At 41.1% G+C, this 13672-nt stretch overlaps 1 protein-coding gene across 2 annotated transcripts in view; it reads right to left on the bottom strand.

Annotated features, from left to right (window-relative positions):
- fam193a (family with sequence similarity 193 member A) overlaps positions 1–13454 on the bottom strand; it is a 234127-nt gene extending 220673 nt beyond the window's left edge. For both annotated transcript variants that reach the window (XM_060834543.1, XM_060834552.1), the window contains exon 1: positions 12927–13454. In XM_060834543.1, coding sequence (XP_060690526.1) covers positions 12927–13082 — 156 coding nt within the window. In that variant the 5' untranslated portion in view covers positions 13083–13454. The remainder of the gene's footprint in view (positions 1–12926) is intronic.
- Between the last annotated feature and the right edge of the window lie 218 nt (positions 13455–13672).

Genomic DNA, 13672 nt, shown 5'->3' with positions numbered 1-13672 from the left:
ATCTCTCAATGCTAGTTCGCCAGATAGGGCATGAACATTGTATGCCTGACACCAGGGTCCTGAAGCAGGAGGTTCCCAGGAGCACAGCAGAAATGATGCCCTCCAAGACAACATCAAATATGTCTGCTATGCCATGGAAGACCATGGCTTGATCCAACTGACCGAAATGGAGAAGGCTCATTTGGAAAGGCATTAAAAGGCAAGAGACTTCATCGTAAATAGAGGTGAAATTAGGACTTCAGAAAGAATGCAAAAATTAAAGTACTCATTCTGCACGCACCGCCTGTTGTTATATGATAGCGTTCATAAATTACATGGTCGAACTAATTAATCATCTCCGAACTCAATGAACTGAAGTGAATTCAAGCCATGCTTTATCATTGAGGACTGCTTAAGGAGAACATTCAGAGAAATATGGCTGGTACCGAGGATGAAAAAGCAATCTCCATACTAGCTCCTCGATCTGAAATGCATTATAATTATGCTCAAAGAAAACTTAGACAGAGGAATGACAAGTACTTAACTGCCAAGGCACCAAAATCATTTAAATCTTCAAAGGCATCAAGTGTTCATGTCAAAATTATATTCCAAATTCAAAACTTCTCCACAATGCATAATATTACCTATTTTGGCCATGATTCTCAAACAACTGAAGACCTCTCATCAACCTTACAGAAGGCAGCTAATGTTTCCATTCAGCATCTCAGGACAAAATCAAATAAATAGTCAAACTCAGTATCCCACTGGAAGCTTCTTCATCACAGAAATAGCATTATCATCACAAGCAAATGGTAGAAAAAACAATCTTCACACTAATTCCTTGATCTGAAAGAATGTTGCAGTTTGAGTTCATAATTTTCATTCAACTTCTGCCTCTAACACAACTCCATAAGCAGGGAACATGCTATGATTTTCCAGAAGCAATGACCAGATGTTCTTACAAAGTGTTCCTCGATTTGTTATTCCATAAAACAGCTAGCTCTCCATCATAAGCAGGCCCCAACAACTCACATAGAACAATTCAGCTCAGAACAGGCCCTTCAGCCCTCTATGTTGCACCGACCTGTGTACTAATCAAAGTCCATCCCCCTACATTATTCCATCATCCATGTGCTTATCCAAGGACTGTTCAAATATCCCTAATGTGACCGAGTTAATTACACTGACAGGCAGGACATTCTATGTCCTTGCTCTAAATAGCATTGACACAGTAGCTTTAAAGGTACATTTTTCACCAAGCTACATAACAGATGACCATTAACTCAACAGGTTTGAGTTCTGGGGAGGGGGGTTTCCAGGACTCAAGGCCTAGAAACTGTAAAGCATTGCTGTTAATGAAGTGAAGAAAATTCATAATGCTTAAAAGACCAGGAGCACAGACATTTGAGGATTGTAAAGCAAGAGGAGGTCAGAGATATGAGGGGTGAAGCCATAAAGGGAAAAACAGTGATAATAAGAGTGATCATTTTAAAATAGAGTAATTGCTGAATTAAAGTCAATGCAGGCTGATGAACAGCGGCAATGTATGAGTCAGGCAGAACTTTTGTTGAGCTCGAGCTTATAATGTGGGAAGCTGGCCAGAAGACCATTGTAATAGTCAAATCTAAAGAAACAATGGCCTGGATGAGAGTTCCAGCAGATGAACTGAGCTTCCTGTCAAGGGATTAACATTGACAGCCGAGTGAGGCCAAAGCTAAGACTACGCAGTCTCAGCTGAGTTGGGTAACGTGGTTTGTGGAGGAATCATAGAGATGTACAGCACAGAAACAGTGAGAAAATCTGGAGACAAAATATATTTTACTGCAAGAGAGTTGAGAAATGTAAGTGACAAAGTATATTTGTACTTTCATTTTAAAACATTGAGATTATACATGGAATGCAATGATTTCGCCCTCTATTTCCCAACCCTGTTCAATCTCATGCTTCTATGTTCAGTTACGGCTTCCTTCTCTACATGTACAAGAGACAACTGCCCAAGTACACCCATCCACATCTGAAGCGCAACCCTCTTCATATTAAACAATTTTTAAAATGGATTTCATCATGACAGGATACAGTAGCACAGTGTTACTGAACTAATGGTTCAGACACCAGTTCAAATCTTACCACTGGCAGTGGAGAATTTAAATTCAATTAATTAAACATGGAATTAAAAGCCTGTGTAAATAATGTTAACATTGAAATTACTAGACTGCCATTAAAATCCTCAGTAAATCAGTAATGTAATTTCAGGAAAGAAACTTGCTGCTCTTACTCACTCTGACCTACGATTTCAGCACCACAGTAATATATTTTTGACTCTCAGCTGACCTCTGCAACAGTCAAGCAAATTTCAATTGAATGAAAATTGTGACCACACAGACCATACTAATTCAAGATAGCAGTTTGCTATCAACTTTTCAACTATCAACTACTACAGATGGATGGACAATGTAATGCTTATATTGCCTTCAGAAAGGAATATTCTTGCATCAAAGTCAGTTCAGGTTTTGGCTGATTCTGGCAATGAATAGGTGGTCTTAGGAGAGAACATGGAGCAGGTTGAGCCTATTCCCATTCAAGGGAGAGAAAACAGAGTTAGCATTTCGGGTCCAGTGACCCTTCTTCAGAACTATTCTGAAGGAGAACACTGGACCCAAAATGTTAACTCCACTTTCTCTCCAGAGATGCTGCTAAACTTGTGTTTTTCCAGCAATTTCTATTTTTGTTTCTGTTTCCAGCATCCACGGTGCTTTGGTGTTATCTTTTCATTTTTACCCTACGAAACTGAACAAAATTGAAAACTCAATCTTATGGCTGTCCCGCACGGAGTGATTTTACTTTTTCTTAAGTACTACATTGCTGTTAGCTGAAATGAAGAAAATCACAATAGCATCAAATCAACATCTTCTGAAATCCCCAACAATAGGATGCACCAGCAGCTGAGCTCTAGATTTTATCCCTAACTGCACTTAATGACTAAATCTAAACCGGAACATAATTATTTCTTCCATATTTATGGCAATGAAATTTTGGAGCATCACAAAAGTGAAAAGAAACACCAAATCAGATCATTTGACCCATTCTGATCTACTGCCATCCAATAGTAAGAATGTTGTGAAACTTGAAAGGGTTCAGGAAAGATTTACAAGGATATTGCCAGGGTTAGAGGGTTTGAGCTATAGGGAGAGGCTGGGACTGTTTTCCCTGGAGCGTTGGAGGCTGAGGGATGAGCGAGGTTTATAAAATCATGAGGAGCATGGATAGCATAAATAGACAAGGTCTTTTTCCCTGGGGGGGGCAGTCCAGAATGAGAGGGCATGGGTTTAGGATGAGGGGGGAAAGATACAAGGCCTAAGGGGCAACATTTTCATGCAGAGGATGGTGTGCGTATGGAATGAGCTGCCAGAGGAAGTGGTGAAGGCTGGTACAATTACAACATTTAAACGGCAACTGGATGGGTATGAATAGGAAGCGTTTAGAAGGATATGTGCCAAGTGCTGGCAAATGGGACTAAATTAATTTAGGATATCTGGTTGGCATGGACAAATTGGACCAAAGGGTCTGTTTCCGTGCTGTACGTCTTTATGACTCACTGTACCAGTTTCAATGTTAACTTTGAGACTTCAATTTGAATGCTGTTTCTCTGTCCTTTATGTTCCCTTTGATATTTTTCAAAATATTTCTCATTCACTCCTTAAAAAAGTGAGTTGGCTTTCTTTAACCACTTATAGTATATTTTCCCAGTAATTCTTTGCATGAATAAACATGTTCTCATTGGAAAGTCCAGAATTAGGGTTCACAGTCTCAGGGAAAGGGGTAGGTTATTGAGGACTGAGACAAAAGATAGCTTTGTACAGTGCCATTCACTTAACGTCATTCCAAAGCACTTTACTGTCAATTATAAATTTTTGGAATATTGCCATTGTTTTAATGACGAGAGATTGTTGTACCCAGAGAATTCCAAAGATTCACCACCCTCAAAGAAAATGAGAAATAGCTGAAAAATCGCAGCAAGTCTAACAGCAGCTGTGGAGACAAAGTTAAGGCTTGGGTCCAGGGTCCTACTTCAGATCAGTTCTGGAATTAAGAGTCTAATAATGATCATGAAACTTATCTGGTTCACTAATATTCTTTAGAGATGGAAACTCCATCCTTGCCTGGTCTGGATTACTTGTGACTCCAGACCCACAGCTTAACTAGCCTCTAAGTTGGGCAATGAATGCTAGCCTAACCAGCTTCACCCTCATCCCATAAATGAATATTTAAAATGTTTCCAGAGTCTGCAGTTCTTTAGAATTGTCTAATGCAGTGGTCTATGGTATTTTCCAGTATTTCCTCTCCAGTATTTTGAAGACTGAAATCAACAGAAACTACATAGAATCTATGCCAACATCTCAGATGAAGGGAACGAACGAATTGTAGCCAAATTTACCAATGACACCACGTTTGGTAGGAAGTTAAGTTGTCAGAGGAGACAGTGAGTCTGCAAAGGAGGTTAAGTGCGTGGGTACTATTTTGGCAGTTGGAATGAGAGAGATAATACAAATTTGTCCACTCGAGACAAAACAACAGAAAGATAACATTAATTAAATGGACAGACAGTGCAGAACTCTGATAGAGAAATGCCAGTGCATTAATTCATGAACCAGAAAGCATTAGTGTGCAGGCACATCAAGTGATTAAAAAGACAAATAGAATGTTGCCATTTATTCCAAAAAAGGAAAGTTGAAAGTTTTACACAATTTGTACAGGGCCTCGGCAAGACCACTTCTGGAGTATCATGTTGTTTTTGTCTGCTTTTTGAAAATAACAATTACCACATTAGCAGTTCAGCGAAGGTTCACTTTGCTCAGTCATGATATGAACTTCTTAGAGGAAGTGTGACCAGGTTGGGACTTATTGTTTGGTGTTTAGAAGAATGAAAGGTGGTCCTATAGAAACATCCAAAAATTTGAACATATGCTGTAAACAGAAAAGATATTTCCTCTACAAGGAAAGAAAACAAGGGGATACAGAAAGAATAAGAGGTCTTCCAATTACAACTTTGAGAAGTTCTTTGTTGTCAGGGGTTTTCTCTTCCCCAAAAAGCAGTGGAGAGCTGGTCTTTAATGCAATACAGAGGGAGATTTTGAATAGACAAGGGAGCAATGGGAGTAGGGATGAAAAGTTGAATGACCTATTCCAGCTCTGAAGTCCTGTGTACTTTTTTATATAGCCACAAAGAGAATTAAGGGTGATGGGGATAATGCAGGAAAATTGAGATAGATGTTGCATGACTCCAAGTGAATAGAGTCATTAGGTCATGGGTCGGCTCTGGAACAGGAAACAGACATTAGAGTTAAAAAGAGGTATTTTTAAGTTGACAAGAATCAGCACTGTGGCCTCAGTTAATGACTTCATAGATTGCAAGGAGAGGTACAACATATGTAAGTTTTCCAACGATACAAAGCTAGATGGGAAAGCAAGTTTGAAGAGTGCATAGAAAAATTGTAGAGCTAAAGATAGAACAAGTGAATAGATGACAAGGTAGCAGATGAAGTACAATGTGAAGTAGGAGGAGATTGGGCACTTGGAATTTAAGAACAGTAAAGTATTTTCTTTTAAAAAAAGGTTCAAAACTTGTAAATTCTGTTGAGCAGTAATCTGGATGTGCCTATACAAAGATCCCAAAGTTATTATGCTGATGCAGTAGGAAGTTATAGAGGCATAGAGATGTACAGCATGGAAACAGACCCTTTGAAGCAACCCGTCCATGCTGACCAGATATCCCAACACAACCTAGTCCCACCTGCCAGCACCCAGCCCATATCCCTCCAAACCCTTCTTATTCATATACCCATTCAAATGCCTCTTAAATGTTGCAACTGTACCAGCCTCCACCACATCCTCTGGCAGCTCATTCCATACAAGCACCACCCTCTGTGAAAAGATTGCCCCTTAGGTCTCTTTTATATCTTTCCTCTCTCACCCTAAACCTATGCCCTCTAGTTCTGGACTCCCCCACCCCAGGTAAAAGACTTTATCCATTTATGCTATCCATGCCCCTCATGATTTTGTAAACCTCTATAAGATCACCCCTCAACCTCCGACGCTCCAGGGAAAACAGCCCCAGCCTATTCAGCCTCCCCTTATAGCTCAAATCCTCCAACCCTGGCAACATCCTTGTAAATCTTTTCTGAACCCTTCCAAGTTTCACAACATCTTTCCAATAGGAAGGAGACCAGAATTGCACGTAATAATCCAACAGTGGCCTAACCAATGTCTGGTACAGCTGCAACATGACCTCCCAACTCCTGTACTCAATACTCTGACCAATAAAAGAAAGCATACCAAACGCCTTCTTCACTATCCTATCTACCTGCGACTCCACTTTCAAGGAGTTATGAACCTGCAATCCAAGGTCTCTTTGTTCAGCAACACTCCTTAGGATCTTACCATTAAATGTATATGTCCTGCTAAAATTTGCTTTCCCAAAATGCAGTACCTCGTATTTATTGGAATTAAACTCCATCTGCCACTTCTCAGCCCATTGGCCCATCTGGTCAAGATCCTGTTGTAATCTTTGCTGTCCACTACACTTTCAATTTTGGTGTCATCTGCAAACTTACTAACTGTACCGCTTATGCCCGCATCCAAATCATTTATATAAATGACAAAATGTAGAGAACCCAGCACCGATCCTTGTGGCACTCCACTGGTCACAGGCCTCCAGTCTGGAAAACAACCTTCCACCACCAACCTCTATTCTTTGAGCCAGTTTTGTATCCAAATGGCTAGTTTTCCCTGTATTCTGTGAGATCTAACCTTGTTAGCCAGTCTCCTACGAGGAACCTTGTCGAACGCCTTATTGATGTCCATATAGAACACATCTACCGCTCTGTCCTCATCAATCCTCTTTGTTACTTCTTCAAAAGACTCAATCAAGTTTGAGAGACAGGACTTCCCATGCACAAAGCCATGTTGACTATCCCTAATCAGCCCTTGCCTTTCCAAATACATGTAAATCCTGTCCCTCAGGATTCCCTCCAACACCACCGACGTGAGGCGCACTGGTCTATAGTTCCCTGGCTTGTCCTTACCACCCTTCCTAAACAGTGGCACCACATTAGCCAACTACCAGTCTTCCGGCACCTCACCTGTGACTATCGATGATACAAATATCTCAGCAAGAGGCCCAGCAATCACTTCTCTGGCTTCCCACAGAATTCAGGGTACACCTGATCAGGTCCTGGAGATGTATCCGCCTTTATGCATTTCAATATATCCAGCACTTCCTCCTCTGTAATATGGACATTTTGCAAGGTGTCACCATCTATTTCCCTACATTCTATATCTTCCATATCCTTTTCCACAGTAAATACGGATGCAAAATATTCAGTTAGTATCTCCCCCATTTTCTGTGACTCCACACAAAGGCCGCCTTGCTAATCTGAGGGACCCTATTCTCTCCCTAGTTTTCCTTTTGTCCTTAATGTATTTGTAAAAACCCTTTGGATTCCCCTTAATTCTATTTGCCAAGGCTATCTCATGTCCCCTTTTTGCCCTCCTGATTTCCCTCTTAAGTATACTCCTACTTCCTTTATACTCTAAGGATTCACTCAATCTTTCTTGTCTATACCTTACATATGCTTCCTTTTTTTCTTAACCAAACCCTCAACTTCTTTAGTCATCCAGCATTCCCTATACCTACCAGCCTTTTAATGCAATACAGGAATGGGGTCAGTTAGCTCAGATGGCTGGTTTGCAATGCAGTGATGCCAATAGAGCGGGTTCAATCCTCACACTAGCTAAGGTCACTATGAAGGTATTGCCTTCTCAACCTTTCCCCTCACCTGAGGCATGGTGACCCTCAACTTAAATTCACCACCAGTCATCTTCAGAGTCCTCTGGGACTATGCTGTCTTTGCCCTTACAAGAATACAGAACCTTTGACCCAAAAAGCTCCAATTCAGGTGCCACCAGCTCCAGAGATGTGTCATAACACAACTGATCAATTTGATTAGGAATATCTACAGAAGCTTTGTTGCATTTGTAAAGCCACACATAGTTTTGGTCCTCATATTTAAAGAAGTGCTTATTTGCATAGGACACCTCTTTCATCCCAGGACCAATGAGAGAAAGAGATGAGGCTAAGTGAATTGGGTCAATACGCTCTACAGTTTAGCATAAGAAGTAATCACATTGGAACATATAAAATTGACATTGTGGTTATTCGCCAGTTGGGGAACCTATATCTCAGAGGCGGAGTATTGGAATAAGGAGCCAAAGGTTCAGGGCTGAAATGAGGTGAAATTACTTCACTGAAAGGGTTGTGATCTTCAGAATTTTCTACCCAAGAGCGTTTTGGATGCTCTATCACTGAATACATTTAAGGTTCAGACACAGATTTTTGGTCCCTCAGGGATATCAAGGCATATGGGAAGCTGGTGAGACAGTGGAGTTGCAGCTGAAAATCAGCCATGGTCTTATTAAAAAGCAGTCACAATGGGCTGTTGGTCAACTCCTGACTATCATGCATATTTAATTCTTCGAAGCTCCCCCTTCATTTCAGTACTAATTTTGGATTTTTATGCCTGTTGTCACTCTAACACCAGAGATAACCATTGTTCATTTGTTTCTTTCTGAAATTTTCTCAATTTCTAAACACTTCTATACATTTTCGCTCCACATAATTTCCCCAATTTGCAAACACACATTCTGGTGAACTTAGGTGCAAAGTATTTAGCGAAGTTACCCAAATGACATATGCAGCATTTTATCGGAACTAAATTGGGTTCTGATATGTCAACTGTATTGAAAATTTAAATGTGACAGGTACTGAAACAATGCAAAAATTATGGTATCAGTAAAAATTATGGTTTATATTCTGCCATTGTCTCAGTAAACAAACAACACATGCATTAATTCTCACTGAAATATTATTTTGAGTTAAACAAACTAAATTGATCACTCATCTAATGTGGCATCAATGAATAACTACCAATTCAAAACAGCTTTTGCCTGAAACATTGATTCTTCTGCTCCTCGGATGCTGCCTGATTTGCTGTGCTTTTCTAGCACCACACTCTCAACCAATTCAAAACAGCCAAGCCTTTCAGTTGGTACTGATGCCCAAACCACATAAAATTGCAATACTTCACATCCAGACCAGTAGGCAATTCATGTCTTCAACACTGTCTACTGTTAATAAATTTTCAAATACATGAAGTACTGAGCAAAGTCACCTAACAATTCATAAGATGTACAAATTAAGATGGAGAACGGACATCGGTAAAAACTAAAATTTATCAAGTAAACTTTAAATATTTGAATGAATTACTTTGAAGATTCTTCTCAAATTTTGGGAGATCTTATTAATTCATGGAACTTGGATGTTGCTAGCTGGGCCACCACTTGCTGTCCATCCCTAATCACCCAGAGGACAGTTAGGGGTCAACCGCATTGCTGTGGGTCTGTAGTGATACGTAGGCCAGACCACATGAGGATCGCAGATTCCTTCCTAAAAGGATATTAGAGGAGTAGATAGATCTTTTTTTAAAAACAACAATTGATGGTGGTTACAAAGTTGCCATTAAGCTTTTTATTCCAGAAATTTTATTGAATTCAAATCTTACCATGTGCCATGATAGGAATTGAACCCAGGACATTAGTCTGCGGTTCCGGATTACTAGTCTATGACATTGTGACTATATCAATGCCTTCCCCTAATTTCTAGTTCCAGAAGTTAAACCTTAACATAACTAGTCAACAAAAACTGATTTCAATCATCCACCTATGAGCCACCACCACGAATTTCTTTCTCTTTACAAATAACCAGTCACAACAAGTATACATCCTACACAACAGGATTTCTGCTAATCTACAGCATTACAGTGTTTGTTCCATCATCAAGTGTCAATCCATCAAAGAGAAGCAAATGGAAACTTATTTTGCGCGGCTCATTATCTCCTCTTGCTCCAAACAAGTTAAAGCCTCTACTTTATTGCACACCTCTGAACAGCTCATCCAACTTACAGAAGGATCTTTTGTCTCTAAAAAGATAGTACGTGCTGCTGAACATCATTAACTATTATCTATTCATCAGTAAGTAAAATCACATCACTTACAACTGACCTAACCATGTGATAAGGCTCAGAAAGTACACACACATAAACGTGTGCACAATTACTCAAATTTCTCCAAATTAGTACTGTAATGACCAAAACTGGGAAATCAATAATAACAGGTTTACATTGAATTAACAAAGAAAGCTAATGACAAGATAGATTTTTAAAGATCATCTAACTCAAGAAATTATTATTCAGGGTCCAAACAGTGAAATTATGACAGAGGACCTGAAATACTGAACTTGAAAAATGTTAGTTATATTGAATTTAAAGCATAAATGCACACCTTTTCAATGCCAGAGCACAAAATGTCATTTCTAAACTAATACACTCAAACATAATCACTTGTATTTGAATTTTTATGCTCGTTAAGACCATGGACCATATCAAAAATTAAAGATCAGCATTAAAGCAAATTCTGATAATTGGTAATAGCAACTCAAGCTGACATACAACTGTGTGTCTGGACTGCCACATGTAAATTTGTAATACACAAACCAAAGCTGAAGACTTCACCATAACAAAGGCCACCTGCTCCTACCTCCATCTCACCTGTCTCCACTCAGCCCACCTGTTGCTGAAACCCTCCTTTACATCTTGACTATAGTCAGACTTGACTATTTTAGCATTCAAGAGGGCTTATGCCCGAAATGTCGAATCTCCTGTTCCTTGGATGCTGCCTGACCTGCTGCGCTTTTCCAGCAACACATTTTCAGCTATTTCAGCATTCGCCAGGCCAACTTTGTAATCTCCAACTTTCACAAATTTGAGATGCCCTAAAACTCTGTAGACCATATCTGAACTGCAAGCTATCATCCATAATCATAAGATTACTCACCTACACTGGCTGAGGCCAGCCCTAGATTTATAATTATTCCCTGTTTAAGTCCTTCCAAGACACCACATTATATACCTAATCAATTCCATCCCCCAACATGCTGATCTAATTCTGACTTTTTTTAGATTAGATTAGATTCCCTACAGTGTGAAAACAGGCCCTTCGGCCCAACTAGTCCACACCGACCCTCTGAAGAGCAACCCACCCAGACCCATTCCCTTACATTCACCCTTGACTAATGCACCTAACACTACGGGCAATTTAGCATGGCCAATTCACCTAACTTGCACATCTTTGGACTGTGGGAGGAAACCAGAGCACCCAGAGGAAACCCACGCAGACACGGGGAGATTGTGCAAACTCCACACAGACAGTCACCCAAGGCTGAAATCAAACCTGGGTCCCTGGTGCTGTAAGGCAGCAATGCTAACCACTGAGCCCCTTTGTACACATCATTAACCCCACCATTGGCAGCTATGTCTTCACCTGTCTAGGCCCTTACATCTTGAATTCCCACAAACTTCTGCACCTCTTTCTTCAAAGGCCCTCATGAAAATTTACCTCTGACCAAACCCCCACCACCCCTTTACTGTGTCAACATGTTATGGCATCATACAAATACAATTGCTACTCTAATAAGTACCTCACGTTATTCTGCAGCTGAAGAGCATGAAATTTCAAATGTAGCATTTTAAAAATACAACTGACCACCTTTATTTTGAAAATAGCAACACACTGAATCACTTATTTTAAATTGGAAAATCAAATGTCAGTTTTCCTCAAGATCAAATTTGGACAACAGAATAAATTTTAAGTATTAAATCAGAGTTCCAATTTGAAAAGGTTACCTTCAACCAACATCTGCCAACAAGTTCAACATAAAAAAGAATTTGTTTTAGTAACAGATAATAGTGCCTGCTTCGATCATTTTGTGCATTTGGCTGAGAAACATTAATACCCATACCAGCGATATGAGGATGTATGTCAAGAGTGTAGTGCTGGTAAAGCACAGGCAGCATCCGAGGAGCAGGAAAGTCAATGTTTTGGGCAAAAGCCCTTCATCAGGAATCAGCAAAAGAAACTCCTCGGGTGCTGCCTGACCTGCTGTGCTTTTCCAGCACCACACTCTTGACTCTAATCTCCAGCATCTGCAGTCCTCACTCACTTTCACCTATGAGGATATATGACTAGTCATTCTAGTACAACACTTTTTGCAAAAAAATTCACCATTTAAATTTTGCATTCAGCATACATGAAACATCCCAACTACTTTACACTCAAAATAACAAATCACAAGCATCCCAAGACAGTACACTGTACAAATGTAAGATATTCTAAATGCAATTCCCTGTACAGTACTGTATACTGTATCAATACCATAAAGAAAGTAAACAACTGAAATACAGATGAGAAAAGATAATAGAAAGTGCATCAATTCAAATAAACTACCTCTTTGGTACATGCAGGTGAACTTCAAAAATAAGAAATCAGTACAAATTAACATCAGATCACTGCACATCTCAAAACCTTACAAATGGAAAATTCATTAATAGACTGCACAGAAATATAGTGCAAACTGCTTTGTGTATGTACACATAGAGAAGAAAAAAATACGTTAAAGATGTACTGAATCAGCATGGATTAAATAAAGGTAGTGAACCTTTCTGGAAGTGAACGGGGGGGAGGGGGGAAGAAAAGAGAGAGAGGAGGAGAAGAAAAGATGGAATACATTGCTTTGAATTGGCGGGGTGGGGGGTTCTGGTTGGGTTTCAGAGTTGCAGGTAGCAGACAAGAGGCCTAGAGACCAAGGCTGAGGTTTACAACGCCCTTTACATGTCCCTGTCAGGCACACCGGCTAATCTGTTTGACTAGGGTGTGCGTTTGTAATTACCTACACCCCCTTCCCCCAAACAAAATCAACCTTTTCATGTCTCTCTCTCTGTATATAAAAGTATGTGTGAGAGAGAGATGCGGGAGGGCTGGCTGCCTCCTTGATTTACCTCCCCGTGTAAGGTGCCGTTGGTGCCGCTGCCTCCTCCGCCGCTGCTCCCGTTGCTGGACGAGGGCGTCAGGGCTTTTTGTTGACGGCTCACTGTCTTGCCACCGCCCCGCTTATTTTTCCTCCTCTTCGCCCTTTTGGCGTCGGCCGGGCTCATTGCGACGGAGGGCCCCGGGTATGTGTCTTGTGGACGGGGAGGGGGGTGGGGGTTGGGGTTTGGGGGGGGGGGGGGGAAGGTGGTGTTAGTTGGTGTGAAGGAGGGAGGGAGGGATCAGGCCCAGGGGAAGGTGCAGACTGTCTGAAGTGGGAAGGGGGGGGGGGGTTTGATGAGGGAGGAGGGTTGGAGATCCGAGGTGGAGGAGGGGTGAAGAGTATCCTTGGGGGGAGAGAGAGAGAGAATCGTCTCCTTTTTTTTGGCTCTTCTTTCCTCCCCACCCTCTCTCTCCCTCTTTTTTTTTCACGCTCCCTGGTGATATCGTACGGAGGCTGGTCCCTCTGTTTCCTTTTTTTTTAATTTAAAAACTCTATTTCCCCCACCCCTCCTCTCGTTCTTCCTTTTGTTTTGGCCCCCCACCCCCCCTCCCTCCTGCTCGCCGGTGGCAGTGTCGCTTGCTCCGGTTTCAGGGCTCGACTCCCGCTCCCAGCGCCTCTCTGACAGAATCCGAACCGATACCAATATGGCGGCGGAGTGCAGGGCCCTATCCCGGCAGCCACCGCGCCGGCGCCGGCCCCGGACCTCTCTCCCTC

Source organism: Hemiscyllium ocellatum, chromosome 2 (genome assembly GCF_020745735.1).
Source record: "Hemiscyllium ocellatum isolate sHemOce1 chromosome 2, sHemOce1.pat.X.cur, whole genome shotgun sequence".
Classification (NCBI taxonomy): domain Eukaryota; kingdom Metazoa; phylum Chordata; class Chondrichthyes; order Orectolobiformes; family Hemiscylliidae; genus Hemiscyllium; species Hemiscyllium ocellatum.
The sequence above is the reverse complement of the archived record's forward strand: the minus strand, read 5'-3'. Positions and strand labels throughout refer to the sequence as shown.